Source organism: Danio aesculapii, chromosome 12, assembly GCF_903798145.1.
Source record: "Danio aesculapii chromosome 12, fDanAes4.1, whole genome shotgun sequence".
In the NCBI taxonomy this organism is placed as follows: Eukaryota; Metazoa; Chordata; class Actinopteri; order Cypriniformes; family Danionidae; genus Danio; species Danio aesculapii.
In genome coordinates, this window is record NC_079446.1 from 30,491,646 (window position 1) to 30,512,249 (window position 20,604).

Below are 20,604 nucleotides of genomic sequence, written 5' to 3' on the forward strand. Positions count from 1 at the left end.
GCCCACTTCCGTATTAGAAATCAGACAAAACCTTGACTTCCGGTGTAATTATCGCTATGGTTGCTTTCATCATAAAAGTAGATTTGCGTTTATTTGATGGTTTTTAGGATTGAATTGTGAACGGCGTTGAAAATTGTTAAACATCTACTATCTTTCTTTTATTTTATTCTTTACAAAGCCTTAGCAAAGCAGATGTGAGGCGTCTGAGGTGCAACATCTGGGCTGCATTTGCTGTGCAGAGGTGTTGGTTGTGGTCAATATTCTGCCTTCCTTTCATCAACATAATATAGCAATGTGATAATATAGGCTTTGCACTTGATGTTTGCAGTGCAGTACAGTGCAACGGAAACTTGCAAGATATTGTTTTCGTCACTGTTCCTATATAGGTATAATTGCTGCATAAAGCATACATGCAACTCTGACTTTATCAAATGCAGCTCTGTTACTGCTTTGCTTCTTTGTAAATTGTACTTAAGTAAAAATGGTTTGGTAAATGTTATTTTTTACTAACCCTTTTTAAAATATACTTTTCTTTTTGAGATATCAGCCTCAGATTTGAAACAAGCTACCTATATTTTATAGCTTGATTTTATTTATTTGGTTTATTTATTAGTTTTTGGACTAAAATGTTTATTTGGGGATTTTTAAATACATTTTATATAATCTATCAAGTGTCTATTTTAAAGAAAACTGTAACCGAAGGCTATGTCTTTTTCAGGAATCACAAAAATTTAAGTTAAACATTTCTTTTTAGGGTCTATGTTCTAAAATGTGGTTATAACAAAATTCTAAAATGGCCAAAAATACTAATAGTAATTAAAAAACATTTTTGATGGCAGTGCAAGACACACCAAAGGGTTAGGCCTATTCTTCATAAAAAATACTTTTAATTTCATGATTCAGTATTCATAATATACACTCACTGGAAACTTTATTAGGTACACCTTACTAGTACCAGGTTGGACCCACTTTTACCTTCAGAACTGCCTTAATCCTTCATGGCATAGATTCAACAAGGTACTGGGAATATTCCTCAGAGATTTTGGTCCATATTGACATGATAGCATTACACAGTTGCTGCAGATTTGTCGGCTGCACATCCATGATGCAAATCTCCCGTTCCACCACATCCCAAAGGTGCTCTATTGGATTGAGTTCTGGTCATTTGAGTACAGTGAACTCATTGTCATAATCATAAAACCAGTCTGACATGATTCGTGCTTTATGACATGGCGCGTTATCCTGTTGGAAGTAGCCATCAGATTGGTACCCTGGGGTCATAAAGGGATGGACAAAGTCAGCAACAATACTCTGGTAGGCTGTGGCGTTAACACGATGCTCAGTTGGTACTAATGGGCCCAAAGTGTGCTAAGAAAATATCCCCCAAAGCATTACACCTAAATAAGCCTGAACCGTTGATACAAGTCAGGATGCCAAGTCAGGATGACAAATTCTGACTCTACCATCCGACTGTCAGGCAACGTTTTCCAAGCTTCTATTGTCCAATTTTAGTAAGCCTATGCGAATTGTAGCCTCAGTTTCCTGTTCTTAGCTGACAGGAGTGGCACCTGGTGTGGTCTTCTGCTGCTGTAGCCCATCTTCCTCAAGGTTTGACGTGTAGTGCATTCAAAGATGCTCTTCTGCATACCTCGGTTGTAATGAGTGTTTATTTAAGTTACTGTTGCCTTTCTATCAGCTCGAACCAGTCTGGCCATTCTCCTCTGACCTCTGGCATCAACAAGGCATTTGCACCCACAAAACTGCCGCTCACTGGATATTTTCTCTTTTTCTGACCATTCTCTGTAAACCCTAGAGATGGTTGTGTGTGAAAATCCCAGTAGATTAGCAGTTTATGATGACCAGCCCGTCTGGCACCAACAACCATGCCACGTCCAAAGTCACTTAAATCACCTTTCTTCCCCATTTAGATGCTCGATTCAAACAGCAGCAGATTGTCTTGACCATGTCTACATGCCTAAATGCATTGAGTTGCTGTGATTGGCAGATTAGAAATTTGCGTTAGCGAGCAGTTGGACAGGTGTACCTAATAAAGTGACCGGCGAGTGTGTGTGTGTGTGTGTGCGTGGGTGTGTGTGTGTGTATGCGTGTATATATATATATATATATATATATATATATATATATATATTCATATGCAGCTTCTGTGCAGTCTTAGTTATGAGATAGGAATGTATGTTCATATAGGCAAACAAATACATGCACACGAGAGAGAGAGAGAGAGAGAGAGCGAGAGAGAGAGAGAAAAAGAGAAAGAGAAAGAGAAAGAAGAGTGAGAGAGAGAGAAGATGAAAAAATCATTGAATAAATATGTCCAAGTCACTTTTATTCATTGGGAAAACTTTAAAAAGACAGGTTTATGTCCTCTGTTTCAAGTCTACGTGATGTAATAGTGGTGCCCATGGAAACTATGGTCAAAACAGCATAGCGACAAAGTAACCAATAAGAGAAGGAGAAACACACCCTTAGATACAAGAACCCAATCTGTCCATTCCATTAAATGATTGGCTTTCATTGATTACTGGCATATCTCGGTACTATTCATTCCTTGATTTTCCTTTGACTTAGTCTCTATTTCAGAGGTCACCACAGCAGAATGAACCACCAACTTTTCCAGCATATGTTTTATGTAGTGGATGCTCTCCCAGCCACAACCCACTATTGGGAAACACCCATACACACTCATTCACACACACACACACACACACACGCACGCACGCACGCACACACACACACACACACACACACGCACACACACACACACGCACACGCACACACAGTGTGTTTTTCTTTAGAAATGGTCTTACTTTCCAATATAGCTAATTGAAATTTATGTGATAATTTAGGTGATCTGAACTTGTCAGTAGTATCTGAATGCAGATTTGCATATGCAAGCTGAGACAACCAACCTCAGATGTGCAATCCCAGACACAATGCACTCAATGGAGCGAGTGACATCCCTGTGAGGGGTAGGGTTAGGTGTGCACATTAAAGCATTCTCCAACTTGTTGGCCCCACTGAGGTGCCATGAAAAATAAAGCAGTTTTTATTGTGCTAATTGAGCACCACTTCCTGTTAACATCAAAGGGAGGAACATTAACACTTTCCAGAACTCTCTCCTTCACTGTTTGTAGCTGGTGGAATGATCTTCACAACTCCATCCATACTAGGCATAGCAGGCTATACCTGCACAATGGCACATCCCTTATGACAAGTAACCATGGTTTTGATATATATACACAGTTGAAGTCAGAATTATTAGCCCCCCTGTTTATTTTGTTTCTCCCAATTTCTGTTTTACGGAGAGAAGATTTTTTTTCAACACATTTCTAAACATAATAGTTTTAATAACTCATTTCTAATAACTGATTTATTTAGTCTTTGCCATGATGACAGTAAATAATATTTGACTAGATATTTTTAAAGACACTTCTATACAGCTTAAAGTGACATTTAAAGGCTTAATTAGGTTAATTAGGTTAAGGTTAGGGTAATTAGGCAAGTTATTCTATAGCGATGGTTTGTTCTGTAGACTATCGAAAAAAATATAGCTTAAAGGGGCTAATAATTTGACCTTAAAATTGTTTTTAAAAAATTAAAAACTGCTTTTATTCTAGCCGAAATAAAACAAATAAGACTTTCTCCATCAGAAAAGATTTTATCAGACATACAGACCTCTGAACATTTCCTTGCTCTGTTAAACATAATTTGTGAGGTATTTTAAAAAAGAAAAAAAATTCAAATGGAGACTAATAATTCTGACTTCAACTCTATATATACACTGTAAAACGTTTCACATTGGTTAAACTTACAAACTCAAGTTTACCATGCAGTTGCCTTGAAAATGTGAGTCAACTCAACTTAGAGAGATTCTTTGTTTCAACTTAAGATGCTGAGTTTCACAATGTATTCAAATAAAACCCAACATCTTAAGTTGAAACAAAGAATCTCTCTAAGTTGAGTTGACTCACATTCTCAAGGCAGCTGGTGAACTTGAGTTTGAAAATGTTTTACAGTGTATATATAACTATAATAAAAGCCTTAAGTTCTCCTATTTTTTAATTTGTATTTTTGCATGATTTTGCTAATTTCATGTGTAGAAGTGAAAATGTGTGAAAGTGACTTTGTTGATTAATTTGTACTTTGGTTATTTGAAGTTTATTTTGCAATACTCTTGTTCAAGTGTCTTATACTTTGTCTTTGTTTGAACCTGAAACAAAATCTCAAGTTTCACGGTTATATTTTTGACGCTTTATAGCCAAAACTACACTATTTGTGTCAAAATTATAGTGTTGTTTTGTATATTATGCCAAACATAATTAGATGAATAAATAATATGTTCAATAGAGATGTTTTGTAAATTTTATACTGTAAATATAAACACTGTAAAACCCAAAAAGTTAAGGTAACTCAAACCATTTGAGGAAATCGATTTTCAACAAACCATTTAAGTTCAAAAACTAATCCTTTTGAGTACTGTGAACTTAATCCATTTAAGTAAACGAAGCAATTTGAGCACAATAAAACCCAATAAATGAAGAGAACTCAAATCAACTGAGTACTGTAAAATCCAATAAGTTAAGGCACCTCAAAACGTTTGAGGAAACCGATTGCAACAAACCATTTGAGTTAAAAAACTAATCTATATGAGTACTGTGAACTTGCTCCATTTAAGTTGAAGTAATGAGGTGTTTAAGTAACTCATTGCCTTCAACACTGAGTTCAAAACTCTTTTCAAATGAGTAGAATTAACCTTCATTTCAACCTTCAACTCATTTCATTTGATAAAGTTTACTGTTGGGTTTTACAGTGAGCAAATACTTTGATTAGTAATAAACAAGATTATAGAACTGATATAGTTATATATAGTTACACATTATACTAAGAACTTATTTCGCACTATACTTTAAATCAAGTTTAGCTTTTTATTTTTAACACTCACATTCTTGATTTTAAAATAGTTTTATCTCAGCCAAATAGTGTCCTATTCTAACAAACCATATGTTATTAATGGAAGGCTTCTATGTATTTATATATCTAAATTTTATGATTGTTTTTTTGGCCCTAAATATCAAACAATGAAACACCAAATTATGCCATGCCATTAATGTGCATGCTTTAGACAACTCCAGATGTTAGAAAACAGCACGTTACAACACCTATCAACAAAAAACACCAATGATAAAACCATGTAAATACAATCAGAAACAAAGTCGAGCTGGTTTTGCCTAATATTATTAATTTGGGTGTTTTTTCTTGCATGTATTGAGTCATTAATTTCCTTCTCAGCAGCACTTTACATACACCAAACGTCACAGCTTTATTGATATCCACAATCTGAAGGTTTAACAGAGGGATATATACATACATATAGAAATTTTACACCACATTTATTACTATTTTCTTGTCATTTGGAGTATTTTATGAATAATGGAGGGATTCGCCAAATCTCCTCAGGCAAGTCAGAAAAAAGTAACAATTTTTAACCTGAATTCATCAGATTTTTGTGCTAGAATGCATGCAAAGTAGCGAACAGTCAATGAAATAATGCCTCATTTAGATTTCAAAACATAACATTGTTAGCTTTTTCACCTGCAGTGATTTGCCTTAATGTGTAAAACCTTAAACACCTTATATCCTATAACACAAACAAACAAAGAAACAAACAAACAAACAAACAAACAAACAAACAAACAAACAAACAAACAAACAAACAAACAAACAAAAACCCTGATTATGAACACAACCTTTTAGGAATTGGCGTGTGCTATTAATCCCTCCCTCCAGTAGGTAGCAGTGACGAATAACAAGCGTACATCAGCTGTCATTTACAAGAAGCCAGAGAAGAGAAGTAGAGTCGACTCGACTGCGGTGTTGTTGACATTACCAGAAAGACCAGAAGTTTTAACAGTTAACATGGAAATACAGTCTTCAGCTTCGAATACGTGTTTTCAGCCGGCCAGTTGAAGACACTGGGCTGTCAGACGACCGTGCGCATCGCTGGATTTTGTGGAAGTGCTTGTAAGTAAACTTTCGGCTTTTTCTGGGTCGGGACAAGACATAGAGGTAAAGTTAATTTTATATTCGCACATTCGTTCATTTAGAAGTCCCTATATCGTTTACCATGTTACTTTGAATATTCGATTGGAATTAGCATGCAAGGATGACTTCTAAACAACAGTAACACCATCTAATTCACTGTGAACAATGCAGTACTTTTATGGTTATTTGCTGCTAATATGATTTCCCTATTTAGAATTTGCAAAGAATACTTTTCTGAAATTATATTATTAAGGTAAATGTCTGAATATCCGAATATAAAACCAACTTTACCTCTATGGACAAGACCGCATACGAGGTCATTGATCGCAACGACACATTTCTCAGAAAAGTTGGACTGTTTGCTTTACTTATTGTTTCTACTGTTAGCTGGCATTGCATGTGCAGTGACTAGTCTTGTTTAATGTTACTTAAGCAATTGAAACATTTAAGGATAAATAATGGAGTTTTATTGGTTTGAAAGACGAATATAATAATTCAGAATGTCTATTTATTTCTATTTTATTAGTTATTTATATCTATTTTATCGTAATTTTTATTTTATTTTTCGGAGAACTGTATCAAACGTCAGGTATTTATAGGGTTGTAATGTATACGGTAACTAGCAGCTAAGTTCAGTCCCTAAAAATTCCTGTCACTCGCTACACACACACAAATACGCGACCCCCATCACACATGTATGTGAACTCGTACCTGTTGTGTACGTGCTGTTTACTGCTCGAACAAATTGCTTTATTTGCACAAAATATACCAAATGGACTTAAAATCTTGTTGGAAAAATTGTTGTTATTAATAAAAATGTAACATAACTGTTACATTTTTACACTAACTTAATATGAGCCTATATAAATATGTAATGGATTTTGTCACGCTTCACTTTAATGTTCAATTTGATGTTGAAGTAGATTATTGAAAATGAAAATACTTTTAAAGTGTTTGTTATTTTTATTAAGCTTTAATTTTAACATCAACAAGCAACTTTAATTTTAACTATGTATAGGCAAGACAATGCATTGAGGTAAAGTTGGTTTTATTTTTGCACTTTCTGACTTTCTCCTTAATAATATAATTTCAGAAAAGTATTCTTTGCAAGTTCTGAAAAAGAAAATCATATTAGCAGACAATGGCTATTAAAGTACATCATTGACTACGGTCAGTTAAATAGTGCTGATGTTGTTTTAAAGTCACACTTGCATGTGATTTCAGATTGAATATTCAAAGTAGCTGGGTGAACAATAAGAGGACCGTTACAATTAGCTAATGTGCGAATATAAAACCAACTTTACCTCAATAGGCAAGTTTATTTATATAGCACATTTCATATACAATGGTCATTCAAAGTGCTTTACATAAACAAGAATAAAAGATACAAGAAAATAAAAATGACTAAAAGGATTAAAAATGATTAAAAACATGTGTTATTAATGTGTTAAAACAGGTTTTAAAGGAATGAAAAGGAAAAGCATTAATTAATGCATTAACTAATATTATTTAATGTAACTTATTTAAAAGATTTTTTGGTAGATAATATTAGGTAATATGGGCTAATAATAAACAGTTGTTCTGCAGCACTACAGTTTACTGAGACTGCAAAAATCAAATGTCATGATGACCACAATAATAATGAAATAAAATAATAATAATACAATAAAGAAAATAATACATTTTGATTATTAATTAAATAATTAGTTAATTGATGGATGGATGGATGGATGTTACACACACAAATGACAACATTTGTTTACCTGAAGCCTTTTTTGTGAATCATCAACATTTTTAAAGTGGCCTACAGCACTAATTTAATAAATTCCTTTATAGATGTACGTTTTAGAATTTTTTTTCTGGCATGAAAAGCTTTTCTGTGTTTTTTAACGTTTTATTTATTAACATGCACATCCAGGGTTCAATGCGAAGGATTTTTTTACTGGCCATTTGCGCTAGTTGTTCAGATTTTTACTGGCCCCACCAAAAAAAAAAAAAAAAAAAGAAAGTGAATAGCTATTTCTTAGCCACATGTTTTAAATATCTTATATAATATATTTGCCTTAATGTTATTCAGGAGATCTGCTCAAAGGTCCTCAAAAATAACGTCTCTGAATCTAGGATTTAAATATTTAAAAAAATGTTAATAAATGTATAACAAGCAAAGTTTAAAGTGCTGTTACTTTTATCATGAGCTTCAAGGTCTTATTTTCGGTAATTGATTGTTTCTATAAAAAAGGCTCCCGATTTACCTGCTTTTCCTGGAAAGTTCCTGGAAAGTTACTTTCTCTGGTAATTAGTTACTTTATAATTATGTAACTCAGTTACTAATTGTGAGAAGTAACTATAACTAATCGCTCTTTTAAAGGAAGGTGTAAGGAAGGAATTAATCAACCTTGATACCGTAGAAAAAAGTAGCCGAACTTTATACTTTCTACAACATTTGTTATATATAAAGAAGTAAGTTTAGTTAAAAAACAATACAGATGCACATCAAATACTTTATAATTTAATTTATAAGATGTTGAAAGCATGCTGAAGCAAGCTGTCTTTTACATGCAAATGAGCTCCTGCTATCCACCCCATTTCCAGAAGAGGGCAGGACCTTTTTTCAACAAAGTGCTATTTCAGATTTTTTTTAGCAAATACCTTTTTTAAAGAGCCATTTGGATGTATATTTATCTCAGAATGCCTCCTTTAAAAGTGCAAAACATCACTTCATTTTTTTCGTTGTGTTGTACTAGCCATGGGACGATAACCAGTTTCATGGTTTACCGCAGTTTGGAAAAGTCAAGGTTTTAAAACTGCCTGAATTTTCTGTTATACCGTTCCTATGGTACTGTATATGCACTATTTAATGTGTTTTTTACAACTATTTTATTTAGTTTTTTAGGGCAACAATATCTACAGCCGAAAAGGACCCTCCACATCAAAAGCTACTATTTCAAAATACTTTAAATGTTTCTTAAAATAAAATATATTGTGTTCAATGGGGGAAAAGTTTTATTCCTTCACCCAGACATTTAAAAAGAGCGTATTTTAGAGCAGTAATCACAATACCGTGAAACTGTGAAATTTTATCCAAGGTTATCATACCGTCACAATGTTATACCGGTCCATGCCTATGTTGTACCCACATAAATGTCTGATTCCAAGACATTAGAAGCAGATGTTTTCTTTCAGCCTCATTATTTCATGTTGCCTTCGCTATACTGGTTGTTACCAGGTTACAGAAAAAAACAACATGCTCACAACGTCCAATCAGATGAGAGGAAATGAAAAGCAGTATGGTGTTTACGTCATCAGAGAGAAGGTAACATTTAAAGGTGTAAAAGCAAAAACTGTTTCTCGATTCTAAAGGGGGTCACACACCAGAAGCGCCACGCAGCGCTATGGATTTCAGAATTCTAAACATAGGTTTCTATCAGTGTACACACACCAGCGCGGCTGTCGGCGGCGCCCAGCCATGACTCAGGACACTGTTCAATTTTCTGCCGCACCAGAGGGCCATCTGAATAGTTCAGTTTAGAATAGCATGCGAATGTGCGTGTCTGGTTTGCGATACTTTCAACTGTCATGTGTCGCGGCACTGAGCGACGCATCTGGTGTGTGACGGCCTTTAGACTGTATTTGCACCCAATTGACAAATAGTCGCAGGCAAATTAAACTTTAGGAGACAAGGCAGCACAGCCTGATTGGGCCAGTAACGATCCTGTCTACTGTCCCAAGCATCTCACACACGGGCCCCGGGCGATCAGGCAGTCCTTATTGTTGAGCCCTGACATGAGTTATATATACATAAATCATGTTAATAAATAAAACGTTAAAAAAACCTTTTAATGACAGGAAAAAAATCTGTAAAGGAATTTATTGAATTAGAATTTTGAACGTGACATTACCATGAGTTTTCAAAAGTAGCTTGTACACCTCTGTACGCTGTGTACGTTTGTGATAGCACAAGTACGACACACTGATTCATTATCTGACCAATCAATATTTGTAATACACAGAAAGCAGACATGCATACATTCTCCTCCCTCATTCAAATCAATATCTATAAATGTGTCTGTGTTTGAAGTGTTCAGCATGACTCGTGATATCGTTCTTGGAGACGAACTGCCTGACTGGGTGGGAGCGAAAGAGTTTTATCAGAAGTATGATCCAAAAGAGGTGATCGGCAGGTGAGCATTTGTTCAAGTGCTTTCTGTCATTCATTGAGATGTTCTGTGTGTAAGTAAACTGTCTGCTGTGCAGAGGAGTGAGCAGTGTCGTGCGCAGGTGTGTACATAAACATACAGGACAAGAGTTTGCAGTGAAGATCATTGAAATCACAGCAGAGAAAATGACAGAACAGCAGCTTGAGGAGGTGAAGAGCTCCACGCTCAAGGAGATCCATGTGCTTAATTTGGTGAAGGGTCACCCGTCCATCAGTGAGTCTCAGTTACACTTCTAATGTTTTAATTGATGTTTTCAGACTTTTCTGAGTAGTAACTGACCCTATATTTCACTTTTTCCAGTCACACTTATTGATTCTTATGAGTCAACGGCCTTCATATTTTTGGTATTTGACCTGTAAGTATATTTTATTATATTACTTTCCAAGATTTTTAACTTAAAAGTGTTACTTTTTAATGTAGAAACAACTAATTATATGAAGTGAATTCATTTGTAAATGAAGGAAATAATTACCACTTTGAAAATAGACATGATCAGGTTGTACATACGAGATGTATGTTGCCTCCGAAATCGCCTACTATTCAGTAGGTACTGCATTTGAATTTAAACGTACTACTCAACCATTAGAATAGCACGTTCTATACAGTATGAATTGAACTCTGATGTACTACATCCATCCATTTTGTCATCATCGCGTGACATACCCGCATCAGTTGTGTCTCTTTATACCCATTCATGAATTCTCTCGTGGTGCCGAGTGTCTATCCGATGCGCACATCAGAGTACTTCTCACATACTGTTTTTCAAATTAGTTGAACTCGGACATACTACATGGCTCGCATACTGTTTTTAGCGTATTATAAAGTATGGTAGTGCGCGATTTCGGATGCAGCTGTAGAACTGGTCACTCAAGACTTTGAAAGGGGAAGAAAAACCTGTCTGTGACTTGTGTGAGAATATTTTGGTGATAAAACACATTTTAATAAAATCTGTATTTTTTAAATGATATTATAGAACTTTTTTTTATTCAGTAAATATTTTAAAAAGGTGTCTTCTGGAGGAATTTTAGAATATTTATCATTAATCAACTAAAAGATTGTATGTGATTCTTTTCAGCGTTGTTATTTGTATGATTTTTGTATGTCATACAATGAATGCTTATAAAGAAACCGATATGATTGCATGTTACAGTTTTATGCAGAAGTTTGGCTACCCCTGATAATTTACGTAATTGCAAGTCATAGTCTGCTGGCCTTTTAAATCAGCAATTTCATTTGGATATTTTTTACCATAGAGAAAAAGCAACATTTGATTTCTGACATAACATTTGTTTAATCAACAGATGCAATGCAGTTTAAGTCTTAACAAAAACAGACAGGTGCAAAAATTTGAGCACCCCAACAGAATGACATTCTTTTGTACAGCCATCGTTTGCTGAAATAACTGTAATCCTGTAGACGGCCTTCCATTTTCTTACTATATTTCTGACTGTGGAGATAGAGGGCAAACTCACACTATGGACAGTTTCCTTGAACCGTGCCGAAGCACGCTTGTCTCCACTCCCCTCTGCCCCTGCATTCACATTGCATCTGCGCCGGAGGCCCGGAGCACACTTACGTCATCGATGATGCACTGTTCAGTTTAACAATAGAGAAGTACTCTCGCTCAGCACAGTGAAGATTTCTTTAGTTATATCATTTTAGTCGTTTGATATGCAGTGACACAGCCAGCTACTTTTGACGCTCATAAATAATCATAAAGTCCATGTGCTGCGGGTATTAGGAGGTTTGCTGAAGGTGCAGCTGTCGTGCAGCGAGGGGTTCGCGTCTTTAATAAACCACGACAGTTTGTGTTCATTGAAAAGCAAGAATGATTAATAAATCCATATGAAACAGTCACTTAAAGTGGCGTTGCGTCTTCATTTTGGGGCTCAGGCGCACTTTGCACTCACTACAAGCACACCCCGCCAAAGCCCAAGTGAACTGCATTCTGGCACACCTCTTCCAACCGGGCTAGGACCGGCCAACTGAACTGCACCTGAGCCTGATTCAGAGCACTCACACTTCTCAAACGAACCGGGAAACGCGCCTGGTCATGGTTCGGATAGCGTAGTGTGAGTGCGCCCAGAGAGTTTAAACCTTTAGATAGCTTTTTGTATCTTTCTCCTAATTCATGTTATTGAATTATCCTAGTTTTTAGGTCATTAGGAAGTTCTTTTGCGGTTCCCATGTTGCTATATTCAGGCTGAAGATAAGGAGAAGCACAACTAGCAATCAGCTATCTTAAATATCCTTTTTCATGATTGGTTGCACCTCTGTTAGGATTGTTAAAGTTCACTGAGTCAAATCAATTTTGTGTAATCAATCAGCATTAAGTGACTACAGGATTTGAAATCCACACAAAAGAGAGGGTGCCCAAACTTTTGCATAGCCTCTTTTTCAGTTTCAATTTAATTTCACACACCTCAATACTGCTACACTATGTATTTCTGTCTGAAAAACATGACATTGTCTAGCTTTCTCTAGAAATCCAATGGCATGCAGCCACAGAGGGGTGCCCGAACTTTTACATAAAATTGTATATATTGTATATTTAGTATAGGTCTTGCCATAAATATAGCCAATGCTGCTGATATTATAACATAAATAAAAGCATTTTAAAAAGAAATGATTACTTGTGTACAGAAATGGTCTATTAAATTGATCAAGTAATGATAAGGATGTCTACATCCTTAAAGATTGCAGAAAAAAAAAGTTTTATATTAAAATTGGTGCATTAATCAGAAGTATGTTAGCGGTAAATAATGTGACACTAAAGACTGGAGTCATTTAGTCACCAGGTTTCCTCCTGGTACTCCGGTTTCCCCCACAGTCCAAAGACATGCGCTCTAGGTGAATTGGGTAAACCAAATTGGCTGTAGTGTATTTGTGTGTGTGAGAGTGTATGGGTGTTTCCCAATACTGAGTTGCGTCAGAAAAGGCATCCGCTGTGTAAAACATATGCTGGAATAGTTGGTTTATTCAGTTGATAATCAGGAACTAGGCTGAAGGAAAATGAGTGAATGAATGAATGAAGTATTTAAAAAGCATTCTTGAGTCTATATTTCTTTGAATTCAACAGAAGAAGAAACTCAAAAATTTGATGGATGAGTAAATGATGACAGAATTAAACTTTTTGGTGAATTATACCTTTTAAAATACATTAGATGTACAGAAAACACTTTGAAATGGTGAAAAAAGAAATGAACAATATTAATGTTGTAGAGTCACACTTTAAAACTTATAATAGGTGCCTAAGAGTGTTCTTTACAAAATATAAGAAAAACACAAACCTTTAAACAACTAATCATCTGTAACTCTTTGAACAGCATGAGAAGAGGAGAGCTGTTTGATTACCTGACAGAAAAAGTCACTCTGAGTGAAAAGGAAACCAGGTGAGCTTATTCTCAAATCTTTGTCTCAAGCTTCTATGGTAGCAAGTTGTCCTCCTCATATCATAATTACAAATATTTCCTCTGAAATGTTTTTTAGGAGTATGATGCGTGCTCTTCTGGAGGCTGTCCAGTATCTACATGCTCTAAATATTGTACACCGTGACCTCAAACCTGAAAATATTCTGCTAGACGACCAGGGACACCTCAAACTTTCGGACTTTGGCTTCTCGGTCCAGCTGGGGCCTGATGAAAAGCTAAGAGGTAAGAAAAGGAACACCAAGTAAACCTATTTAAGGTTTCCTCCCCAATTAAAACAGTCCTGTTATGCCCTATTCACCAGAGGTATTATAAAACAGGGCTCCTGACTGATATCTGAGAGCACTAACTTCTTCAGATGGTACCACAAACACCTGATTTGGGGATATTATTAATATTTGTGAAAGCAGTTTTGAGTTTTCATTAAGAAAAACTTGGGATAACCAAAAACTTGGGATAAATGGGATAACCAATAACGACGAATATAAATAAACTATGATACTTTTTTCAGTAATGATTAATCAAATAAATTACTGTTTCCCACTGTTACAACGCTGTTCCTCTTATTGACAATAAAATGCGCATTGAACACTGAAACAGTTTTCATGCAAGCAGCGTCTCTCTCGGTGATAGGACCTCTCTTTCTCTGGTGTGGGTGTGTGTGTTCAGAACTGAAGCGGGACACAAAACCAAACATTGATAATGATTGGTGTACGTAGTGTAACTGAGAACGTCATGATTGGCTTAGAGTACATTTCTATCATTTGCCAATCAGAGGCATTGTAGTGCGGGCATTCACACATAAGCACACGCACAGTTGCACGAACCAACCACCAGGAGTCAGAATGATGGCAAGTCCAGCAAGTTCAAAGGTAGCATTGCCAACTGGAAATGTAAGCACTACTTTACACCATTAAAATAGTGTATATTAGTGTACAATGTTTTATATGTATATTATAGTCATTTGACGAATTCGATTTTTTTAAAGTAACACAATAGTTATTTTTTCTGGTAATTAGTTACTTTAATTATGTAACTCAGTTACTAATTGTGAGAAGTAACTAGTAACTATAACTAATCGCTCTTTTAAAGGAAGGTGTAAGGAAGGAATTAATCAACCTTGATACCGTAGAAAAAAGTAGCAGAACTTTATACTTTCTACAATATTTGTTATATATAAAGAAGTAAGTTTAGTTACAAAACAATACAGATGCACATCAAATACTTTATAATTTAATTCTTAAAATGTAGAAAGCAAGCAGAAGCAAGCTTTAACATGCAAATGAGCTCCTGCTATCCACCCCATTTCCAGAAGAGGGCAGAACACACATCTGCATACATTTAAAGCAGGGGTCGGGAACCTTTTTTCAACAAAGTGCTATTTCAGATTTTTTTTTAGCAAATACCTTTTTTAAAGAGACATTTTGATGTATATTTATCACAGAATGCCTCCTTTAAAAATGCATTTGCTACTGTATTACTACTATAAATAATACAGGTTTAAACAAAACCTTAATTTATGTCCATGCACAACTTAAAAATGAACAAATATGAAGCATCAAATGTTGAGCAAGTCCATGAATGAAGAAAGAACGTCCTTTTATTGTTAACTAGAGTTCTTATTCATTTTGCTGTAAAAAAAAATACAATAAAAGGGAATTGTAAATGTATTTTCAATTGGAATTTCTAGTGACGGTTATACTTTTTAAACGGTGAAATATTATTGAAGGAATACAGCTGGAGAGCCACTTATTTTTGGTCAAAGAGCCACATGTGGCACAGGAGCCATAGGTTCCCTACCACTGATTTAAAGCATTGTCTGTTTAAACTCTTCTTATTGGGTTTTTGGAGTGTAGAGACATGAAGCCGGATGTGGGACGGCTTTACTAATAAACAGAAAACTCTAGGGATGAAATGAAAATTCTGCCCCAGAACTGAAACTGAAATTCCTGGATGCAACAAAACCAAATCCAAAAATCATTTGTATTAATTATTATTCATTCATTCATTCACTTTCTTTTTGGCTTAGTCTCTTTATTAATCTGGGGCTGCCACAGCGGAATGAACCACCAACTTATCCAACATATATTTTACACAGCGGATGCCCTTCCAGCTGCTGCCCATCCCTGGGAAACATCCATACATACTCATTCACATACATACACTATGGACAATTTTTTATCTTACCCAATTTACCTATAGCGCATGTCTTTGGACTTGCGGGGGAAACCAGAGGAAACCCACGGCAACACGGGGAGAACACGCAAACTCCACATAGAAATGCCAACTGACCCAACCGAGACTTGAACCAGCGACCATCTTGCTTAAGCCGATCATGCTACCCACTGCACCACCATGACGAACATAATTATTATTATTTTATTAAATAATGATAGTAATTTTGTAAGACTTTCTAAATAAAACAAACACAAGTCAATAAAATAACATTTTAATGACAGTGAAAATCGAGAGGCATGAGTTGACCAGCCATGACAGCACAGTAGCACTAATGCAAACAGCAGGAACAAGTATACTACATAGAAATGTCCTGTCGGTATTTGAACAGACATTGCGTTTCGGGTGAGAATGTGCGGTTCATTCATAGATAAGTACATGTGTACATGAGCTGAATTTTCACTTTGACCACTCTGCTGAATTTGGTTGGCGCAGCAACAAATTGCCCTTGCATCTGGTATGAAACCCACTTCACATCACGCAGTAAATATGACTGGAGGGAGAGTGAAGGCAGTGTCTCTGTTCACTTTTCATCTCATATTTACAACATCTTTTCTTTCAGCTGAATTAAAATGATTATTATTTAGTTTTTCTTTCAAAAGTGTTTCTATTGAACACGTTAAATATGAAAGATGCAGTACAAATAGCTTTTAACATGAACTTTTTTCTTACATTTTTTTAGACAACAAACAAACCCTGTCGAACACATATACAGTTAGGTTCTATAAAAAACATATGTAAAATATTAAAATAAAATGCAAATAAATAATGATATTAACTGTGGTTTAATACCAAATGTTGAAATTATGACCTCTGGTTCTATATTCGTATTCAATGTGTCAGAGAGAAATGTAAATATTAGCTGACAGAAGTCTTTCATTTTAATTTTGAACAAGACCAAAACATTTGAGATGGTGTATCTGGCTCATTATTACATCGGTCAAAATTAGGCTCTATATTTGGTTTAAAATTGGCTAGTTTCACTTTGGACCAATGTAATCTGTGTATTACTCTATGGTTTAAACAAATTGAAGATGTGAATGTTATCTAGGTGGCTCAGTGGTTAGCACTGTCGTCTCACACTAAGAAGGTCACTGGTTCGAGTCCCGGCTGGTCTAGTTGGCATTTCTGTGTGGAGTATGCATGTTCTCCTCATGTTTGCAAGGGTTTCCTCTGGGTGCTGCAGTTTCCCCCACAGCCCAAAGACATGCGATACAGGTGAATTGAATAAACTAAATTGGCCATAGTGTATGAGTGCATGTGAGAATGTGAGAGTGTATGGGTCTTTCCCAGTACTGGATTGCGGCTGGAAGGGCTTCCGCTGCATAAAACCTATGTTGGAATAATTGGTGGTTCATTCCGCTGTGGCGACTCATGAGATATAAAGGACTGAGCTAAAGGAAAATTAATGAACGTCATCCAAAACAAACTGCCGCATGTCTTCTGATAATTCTATCTCCAGTTCCACCTCCTATTTTCTTTTTAATTGAACTAGGGGTTCCAGATTAAAGGAATTAATTACAGAATGTAGTTTGTCAATAGCTCCTTTTAAGTATGGGCTTAGCTGCATAATACAGTCGAGGTGGGAGGTAGTGATGGAAAGTGGCAAAAAAAATTATTTTGGCTATTTTGGTATCGCAAATTCGGTGCATCCCTTAAACAACACACAATGTCGGCCATGTCTGTGAATGTAAACAGTGGGTAAACAGATGATGTGTATCGTTAAATTAGGAAACAAAAAGTGTGTGGCATAGTCAGTCTTTCTTAAACAACTGCACTGTTTAAACATTGATGTTTGCGTTTTTTTCTTGTTAGAGCTGTGTGGAACTCCAGGATATTTGGCACCAGAGATTCTGAAGTGCTCCATGGATGAGACACATGAGGGATACGGGAAAGAGGTTGATCTGTGAGTTTGATGGTGCTCAAAGCTTGCTATTAGCCCTTTTTTAGGTGAACAGAAGTGTTGTAGTTAGTTCGTCGTTTTGTTCCATGTGTTTCTTTTCAACAGGTGGGCTTGTGGTGTGATCCTGTTCACTCTTCTTGCCGGATCTCCACCGTTCTGGCATCGTAAACAGCTGCTGATGCTGAGAATGATCATGGAGGGCCGGTATCAGTTCAGTTCTCCAGAGTGGGATGACCGGTCTGACACTGTCAAAGACTTGGTGAGAGCTTCTTATGCATGCCAGTATTTTGAAATGTACCCACCACACATGTGTATGTATTTACTTAAAATGTTCATATTCTCTTAGATCTCAAGGCTTTTGGTAGTGGAACCTACACTTCGTCTCACGGCAGAGCAAGCTTTAGCTCATCCTTTCTTCTGTCAGTACCAAAAGGAGGATGTGCGGCTCTTTAGTCCCAGGAAGACATTTAAGGTGACCTTTTTTAATTTACACTAGTAATAAAAAACACACTATTTGATTATGTATTTGAAACAGAAACATTTGGTAACATTATAAATATCTTTACTGTCTTGTTTGATCAGTTTAATGCATCCTTGCATACCATATACACTGCCTGACAAAAGTCTTGTCATTGATCCCGGTTGTAAGAGCAACAAATAATAACTTGACCTCTAGTTGAACTGCATCCCAATTGTCACAAATACTGCAGAACACCTATTGGAACCCACATGAACCCAAGATTCTCACAGAAATCAGTCAAGTTTGGTGAAGGAAAAGTCATAGTTGGGGCTTACATTCAGTATGAGGACATGCAAGAGATCTGCAGAGTGAATGGCAACATCAACAGCCTGAGGTTATCAAGACATTTGTGCTGCCCATTACATTACAAACCACAGGAGAGGGCAAATTATTCAGCAGGATAGCGCTACTTCTCATATTTCAGCCTCCACATTAAGTTCCTGAAAGCAAAGAAGGTCAAGGTGCTCCAGGATTGGCCAGCCCAGTCACCAGAAATGAACATTATTGAGCATGTCTGCGGTAAGATCGAGGAGACATTGAAGATGAATCCAAATAATCTTGATGAACTCTGAGAGTCCTGCAAGAACACTTTCTTTATCATTCCAGATGACTTTATTAAGTTATTTGAGTCATTGCAGAGATGTATGGATTCAGTCCTCCAAGCTCATGGGAGTCATACACAATATTGATTCTTTTTCCACTGTACCATGACTTTATATTCTATACTGGACATTATTTCTGTTCAGTGACAAGACTTTTGTCCAAGCAAAGTCAGACCTTATTGTCCTAATTAAATAAATAAAAAAATCAAGACATGATCATATTTTATTTTGATAAAATAAGCGTAATCTAGAGGCCTTATAAGCCACTTCTGATAACTAATGATCAACTAGAAGTCAAGTTATTGTTTGTTGTTCCTAAAACTTGGATAAACGACAAGACTTTTGTCCGCTAGTGCAGTGTTTCCCAACCCTGTTCCTGGAGGCACACCAACAGTACATATTTTGGATGTCTCCCTTTTCTGACCCATTAACTTCAGGTGTTGGAGTGTCCTCTGATGTTATGATAAGTTGATTCAGGTGTGTTTGATTAGGGAGAGGTTGAAAAAGTGTACTGTTGGTGTGCCTTCAGGAACAGGGTTGGGAAACACTGCGCTAGTGTATAGTAAATCAAATTATGGGACATCTACCGCAACATTTATTTATATATATATATTTATTTATATATAAAATATCTGATATGAACTTATTAAAATATGTAAAACAATAATTTACAAACTAAATTTATTAAAAGATACTTGCAAAGTTTTAAAAACTTCATTTATTTAAAAATAAACTTTATATATTAGTTTTTAAATCTATATCTGAATTGTTTTTTAGCTCAGAAATGAAATTTAACACAACACATTTTTGTTTCATCTTTGACCCCAAAATCCTTGATTATTTTTATTATCAATTTTTTTTTAAAAGCATAATTCCAATTGTAAACTCACAACTGTTGTTATTATTACTTTCAGGCTCTGATCTTGACTGTGCTGGCTTGTATACGGATGCAGTGCCACTACTACCGAGCCAGACCATTAACAAAAGAGCTCCTATCAAGAGACCCTTACTCCATCCGCGGAGTGCGCAAGCTGATCGACGGCTGTGCTTTCCGCATTTATGGACACTGGGTGAAGAAAGGAGAACAGCAGAACCGAGCCGCCCTCTTCCAGAACACAGCTAAAATCATTCTCCTGGGCCTTGAAGACCTTGAAAACTGAAGGTCACATTTTTTGCTCTCTAAAGATATCACTTATCTCTCCATTTACAGTTTTTGTCTCATTTTTCATTTCCTGTTTTTGTTAGTTTTTGTCCAAAAGGCGCACAAACACAATTATCTATAGATGGTGGTGCTTTTTGATTTTTAACAACAGCATTTGACCTCATTTTATTCACTATAGTTTTAGTTTTATCAGCAGATATTGCTTATTATATGGACCAGCTTATTATGAAGAGAGCAAATTTACTAAGATTTACTAAGCTTGTTTGCTATTCAAGCTCTTTAATTATTTTTGGCTCAAAGCAAATTGTATATGAATTTATTATCATTCTCATGCTTCACAAACAATTCCAGACTAAACCATAGATGGACAAGGGAACATTTAACAAGGTGAAATACAAAGAATAACATACTTGAAATGTACAGTTCTGTAACCCGGTTTTAAACCCTTACAAAATTTGGTGTAAATATGTTTTCCCA

At 35.8% G+C, this 20,604-nt stretch overlaps 1 protein-coding gene across 1 annotated transcript; it reads left to right on the forward strand.

Moving 5' to 3' along the window:
* Window positions 1-5,865: 5,865 nt before the first annotated feature.
* Window positions 5,866-20,419, forward strand: phkg2 (phosphorylase kinase, gamma 2 (testis)). Its single transcript, XM_056469816.1, has 10 exons — window positions 5,866-6,039; window positions 10,139-10,241; window positions 10,315-10,490; window positions 10,578-10,632; window positions 13,604-13,669; window positions 13,767-13,930; window positions 17,756-17,846; window positions 17,949-18,102; window positions 18,190-18,315; window positions 19,880-20,419. The coding sequence occupies exons 2-10, from the start codon at window positions 10,147-10,149 to the stop codon at window positions 20,123-20,125; spliced, it is 1,173 nt and encodes a 390-aa protein (XP_056325791.1). The 5' UTR covers window positions 5,866-6,039; window positions 10,139-10,146; the 3' UTR covers window positions 20,126-20,419.
* The last annotated feature ends 185 nt before the right edge of the window (window positions 20,420-20,604 follow it).

What these genes read in the sequence shown, in the direction of transcription:
- phkg2 (XM_056469816.1), top strand. Translation starts at nt 10,147, where the DNA reads ATGACTCGTGATATCGTTCTTGGAGACGAACTGCCTGACTGGGTGGGA. An exon ending in ATATTTTTGGTATTTGACCT is followed by an intron (nt 10,633 to 13,603) that starts GTAAGTATATTT and finishes CTCTTTGAACAG; the next exon opens with CATGAGAAGAGGAGAGCTGT. An exon ending in GCCTGATGAAAAGCTAAGAG is followed by an intron (nt 13,931 to 17,755) that starts GTAAGAAAAGGA and finishes TTTTCTTGTTAG; the next exon opens with AGCTGTGTGGAACTCCAGGA.